Source organism: Coffea eugenioides, chromosome 1 (assembly GCF_003713205.1).
Source record: "Coffea eugenioides isolate CCC68of chromosome 1, Ceug_1.0, whole genome shotgun sequence".
Taxonomy (NCBI): Eukaryota; Viridiplantae; Streptophyta; class Magnoliopsida; order Gentianales; family Rubiaceae; genus Coffea; species Coffea eugenioides.
The window spans coordinates 46298391-46304127 of record NC_040035.1 but is presented as its reverse complement, the minus strand read 5'-3'; the positions used below and the strand labels follow the sequence as shown (position 1 = coordinate 46304127).

General features: G+C 35.2%; 1 protein-coding gene across 1 annotated transcript; it reads left to right on the top strand.

Moving 5' to 3' along the window:
- Window positions 1-3019: 3019 nt before the first annotated feature.
- Window positions 3020-4032, top strand: LOC113763328. Its single transcript, XM_027307100.1, has one exon. The coding sequence runs from the start codon at window positions 3346-3348 to the stop codon at window positions 3847-3849; it is 504 nt and encodes a 167-aa protein (XP_027162901.1). The 5' UTR covers window positions 3020-3345; the 3' UTR covers window positions 3850-4032.
- The last annotated feature ends 1705 nt before the right edge of the window (window positions 4033-5737 follow it).

Sequence of the window (5737 nt, the reverse complement as noted above, 5' to 3'; positions counted from 1 at the left end):
CAGATTCTTCTGTCTGGTGTCGAAAACAAAGGCCCTTTTGCTAACTGGTTTCTTGGGCCTCCCTCTCCACTTCCACCCCCGGGTGTTTCTATCTGCATTCCTAACTAACAACGCAAATGACTTTGGTAAAACGTGAAAGCACTGCAATATACTACAGTGTAATACTAAAAAAAAAAAAACAAAAAATCATGTTCACGAAGGACTGCAAACGAGTCGAGTCGAATCGAATTATAGTTTAATCGAGTTGAGTCTTGACTTAATTTTATTAAGTTCGAACTCGAAAAAATAAAATAATTATTTTATTTTTTAAAAAATAAATAAAATAATATTTTTTTCTTAATAAATAATTAAAATTGAGGAATATATATATAATTTTATTATTAAAAAATATATATATATACACACGATCTCGCGAGCTAACGAACTTCATATTTTGAGCTCGTACTTGAGTTCGAATTTGACTTTTGACCAGGTCGAACTTTGATTCGAACTGCTCGCGAGCGGCTCTAGATTCGTTTGAGGCACAACAACCTTATAGTTCGTTTTTTTTTATTTATTATTTTTATTTGACGGGTGACAACTTGTATGTATTCTTCTCTTAAAAAGGAGAGACTTTAACGGCTAATGAGTGACGCCTGTTGCAGTCACCATAGCATGCTTAAATCTCTAATAAGGATAATATACTACTGCTAGTCTCACGGCTCCTACTCCTGAAGTGACGCACGATAGCACGCTACAATGGTTGCTTGGCCATCGACTTGTCATTTGAATTGCTGTTGTCATTCTGTTACATTGGTTGCTTTTTCAACTTTTTAGTTACTACCCATACTATAAATTTAAAAAGAAAAATAAAAAAGGTCAGTGAAACTAAAGATTGACGGCAATTAAGTAAAACTTGAGCAAGAGGATATTTTATTTTTGAGTCATGTTTAGGGACGGTTAATAAATGTCATTTAGACTTTTCCAGCAGCAACGCTAAATTTAGTTAATTTGTACTGAGCACATCTCATTCAAGATTTTAATTAACTTTTATAGACAAATTTTTTTTACGAGTTATCTCCATCATTTGCATCTGTTCCTTTTTTTTTTTTTTTTTTTTTTTTTGTGGTGAGGAGGGGGCGTGGGGGAAGAGGAAGCTGCAGCATTTTGGATGTAAGAGAGAGTGGATGTTTGCCGGGACTGAATTGCCTAAGCGCTGGTAGGACCAACCTCACGTAATACAAACGCAAATATCCGGAAAGTTCCATGCAATTTCCTTCTCTTTGTGTAAATTTTTTGAGCAGTTACTTTCTTGATATAATCATTCCATGTTCGAGAGTCAACCTAAAAAAAAATTAAAAATTACGATATTCCACTCTTAACAATGCACACAAACATGCAAATCCTTAGAGATGGGCATTTTTATTTTTATTTTTATTTTTTTTTGCTAAAATCATTTGCCGTTTAGTATCGAAATTTCCTTCCTATTTATACGTTTTTTAACAGTCAAAAATGGCAATGTATGTGCGATATATATAAATGGAAAATCCTGCAATATATATACATATATATATCTATTTTAATTTTAGTGATTCTCATATTTTTATGTATTTAGATATATGGTGATTTTCAATCATTTCTTACAAGTTAAAGTCAAAAAAAAAAAAAACTTCTTCCAATTGAAGAGAACACGCGACTTGTGCCGCACATGGGAGGAACTTTGGCATAACTATTGCCTCTATTACACATAATTAACCTAATAAATCATTTACACATAATTAATCTATTATAACAAGTCAATGGTAGTTGACACATATTAGTGTATTTGATGACCGGTCAAATACTTTGCGTTTTGCGGCATCCACGGTCGACAGCGTTTGGGAATAATGCGACGGCACCACTCACATGCGATGAAACACGCGTCGACAGCCAACACTGCTTGTATGACTCTCTTTTTTAAAAAGAGAGAAGGTGAAGAGAGGAATGCTTACGGAATTTATCATCTGAGGAATGTTCCCGAATTTTATCATCATAGAGTTGTTTAAAATTGTTTAGTTGAACTCATAAATATAAGACAAAAAAAAAAGGGTGTGAATTTATATATTAGACATTTGTTGATATACTTAAAGCACACGCAATTTATTATATGAATACACGCTAATAATTATTATTCTCTCTCATATTTATACATTTTTTAATATGTTAACCAATGGAGACCTATTTGGCAGACTCTTACATAATAAATATAAACAATAGCATAATAAACGTAAATATTAAGATAATGGATTTTTCTGATGGCCCCAGTTAATACATTTAAATTTCACCCGACTTGGACACTTATATATATATATATATTTATACTAATAATTATTACCATTTATTACATTTATGCACTTTCCCTAATGATTAATTCTGCCTTTTTAAAAATCTAATACCTGAATTACATTTTGATAAATGCTCATTGTGCACCCGCATATATACAAGACATGTTGTTGCTTTTGATGAAAATTGTGTGCAATAATCAACCTCATTGCAATTTTAAATTAAATCTATATAGGGTATCAGTTCATCCCATCCACAATTGATTGCTCGTAAATTGCGCAAAACTCAAGATTTGCATGATATAACTTGTAGTATAATATATTGTCACACCGGAGAGCGGCAAACAAGAAAAAGAAAAAAGATGACAACCCTTGCAGAAAATTTTGTTGCCATTCGTTTGGATTAGCTGTTTTTTAAGATATTTTTGAAAAATTTTACTGTAACAGTGTATATGAAAAAATTTTACTCTAAGTTTTTTTTTAAAATTTTAATATATTATATGAATAAAATATTTTTTTGAGTTATTATGTATTATTGTAACATTGTATTTAAAAAATTTATTTTTGAAAAAATATCAATCCAAAAGGAGTTTTTTTGTTTTAAGGTTGAATTTTTTTTAAAAAAAACGAAAACCACATCATTAAGAAATACTAGAAGCTAGCGACGATTGTACCTAATCGCTGGATAACTATCGGGATAAGTATCAGTTAATCCTCTTTCTTCAAAGTACCTGACGACAAAACAAAAACCGTATCTTCTCCGATAATAATTTCTTAGCAATTCTTCCATCTTCCTCTTCCTCCCCAATACCACTGTCCTTGCAAACTCCCTTGCTGCTTTTCTCTTCTTTTAACTTTCGATTTCTCTCACATAAGATCCACAAGCTGTTTATAAATAGTAGTGTCTGCTACGGGGCTGCTATTGAAAGCAGATATTGGAATTCCCCAATTCTCAGATTAATTATTTAGCGAAATCTTGAGTTCAGTCTTCTTTTATTAGCCAAGAAACTTATCTCTTATTTGTTTCTTCACTTCTTGCGAGACCATGAAAGTTCATCCCGTGCCGAGGAAGCGGAACATGACTCTGCGATACGACATCGCGTCGTCTCTCTCTCAAGCTAACGCTTTAGCTTGCAGGCAGAAGAAGCTTCGGAGGCTGCCTCACATCTTTGCCAAGGTTCTTGAGCTGCCGTTTCACTCCGACGCCGATGTTTCTGTTGAGGAGACCGCTGATTACCTCAAGTTCGTAGTTCCTACGGATGATGTCGGCGATGATGTCAGGGCCCATACCCTCGAGATCTATCCCGGAGTTACTAAGATTCTGATTCGCGAAAACGACGTCGTTGGTAGTGGGTTGTTTCTGGATGAGTTAGAGCTTGACTTCTGGAGGTTCCGGCTCCCCGCCGCAACTCGGCCGGAGATGGCTACCGCGGCTTATGTAGACGGTGAGCTGGTGGTCACGGTGCCCAAAGGAAGCGGCGACGAGGATGTTGGTGAAGCCGAAACCGGTGCTATTGGAGGACCAGGACAGCTTGTTCTTGTACAGTAATTTATTTAAAACCCCCCCCCCCCCCCCGACCCCACCAAAAAAAAGGTTGGCTATTTTTTTTTTTTTTTTTGTATGTTATGCTTATCTCAGGATCCTTTGATCCTTAAAATGAAAGTCTGCTATTTCCATAAGGTTACGCTATGTTGCATATTATTCAGTTAAGATTTTGGTTTTCTTGATTTACAGTATGTGTATGTTTGTTTATTAAAATTAGGTTAAGGCTGTGTTTTGTTCTATATCATAATCGGAAGTTGATTTTTATGGCAAAGAAACGTAGCTTAGTTTTGAATGAGAATCAGTTTCCATTTTCTGATTCATTTCCTTATCTGATAAAGAACCAAACACAGCCTTAAGTTTGGAAGTATTTGGTATATGTTATTGATGACTAAAGCTTGCTTGCTGAGACTAGGACAGTGAGCTGAATGTAACATTTTTTGATGTCAGAAAACTTGGTTTGTTCATATAAATGAATTCCATTCTGTTCAGTCATCAAAATAATCTGGCATCGCAGTTTGAGGGGAAAATTTGATATTTTCACTGAAATTTGTTCAGAATGTGCTCTGGTGCAGTCTAGATTTCATTTTGAATGAACTTAACCTCTCATGGTTGCTGGATTGGCTTGTACCAAACTTCCATGTCTCCATATTGTGTTAGATGACACTCGTTGTGATTTCTTTTTTTCAAAATCACCATAACTTCCACTCCTGCAGGTTGTGTTTAATGACACTCATTTATGATTTTTTTTTTTCAAATTATGATTTCAATCCGTTAAAACATTCCAAAGCATGTGATTATAGTGCATTATGTTTGTTTTCTTGTGCTAGATTAGTGATTTCAGTTCCCACTGAAAAGAAAAAAAAAAGACATGAAACTTAAGAAAAGAAAATTGCAGTAGTTCATCTTATTCCCATTAACATTTCCCAATAATTGAACCATTTATTGCAACTTGGTCTTGTCCTGATCGATAATTTTGGAGCCTCTTTGTCATCTTTATCAGTTGCCCCTGCTTGGTGATGGGACACTTGACTACAAATTTGTTTCTTGTGCTTTGTGTGAACGTCAAGTGACATATGAATGGTGGGTTTTGCTTGGACAATATGTTACTCTTACATCCTGTTGTATAAGTATATGCTGTTCAGAAAGAACTTGAGACGAATGAAAATTGATAGTAAAAAGCAATTAAGCCATGACAAGAAAGTAATTGATTCGAGGAAGTCTGAGTGCTTACGCTCTTACTTATTTGGTGAAGGTGCATGTATTGAGTATTCTTTGCTGGACCCTGAGATTGTTTGAATTCATTTTCTGGTTGATAGGACTGTCGTCGTGTTAAACTCCTTCCTGTGGAGTTTACCAGATGGCTTGAAAACTCTGGCTGCTTTTGATTTAGTCTAACTTCTTCTTCCTTTTTTTTTCCTTCTTCGCATCTCAAATTATACGAGGTAAACAATTATGTCCTTTGTCTGAGCCAAATTACAATTTTATGTTTTTTGCTTGATTTATAGTGGATGTTTCTGCACAGGTTAAAGCAATTTATTACCCTTGTTGCCAGAAATCGTGCAGTTTCAGCATATGTATTGTTAGCAAGCCAAATTTGTGCAAAAGGAAGGCCATTTGCCTTCGATGGTAGGCCAGGCTAGAGCAGCAGCAGTTTAAGTTTAACATACAAATATCTTTAGAGCCGGCTTAAGTCCCTGTCACTGTGACTTTTAAATAAAAGTGAGTGACTTATTTCAAAGTCCCGTAACAGCAATCGCTTTTAAAGGCTGGATCTTAGATAAACAATGAAAGCGGGGGGGGGGGGGGGGGGGGGGGGAAATTCTTGGGACTTCAGCTGTTACAGCCAGTTTCTTTATAATGGCAATTGCCAAGCTTGCACTTATTCTAGTGC

Bases quoted from the DNA above. Each gene is read 5' to 3' on its own strand.
- LOC113763328 (XM_027307100.1), top strand. From the start codon at position 3,346: ATGAAAGTTCATCCCGTGCCGAGGAAGCGGAACATGACTCTGCGATAC.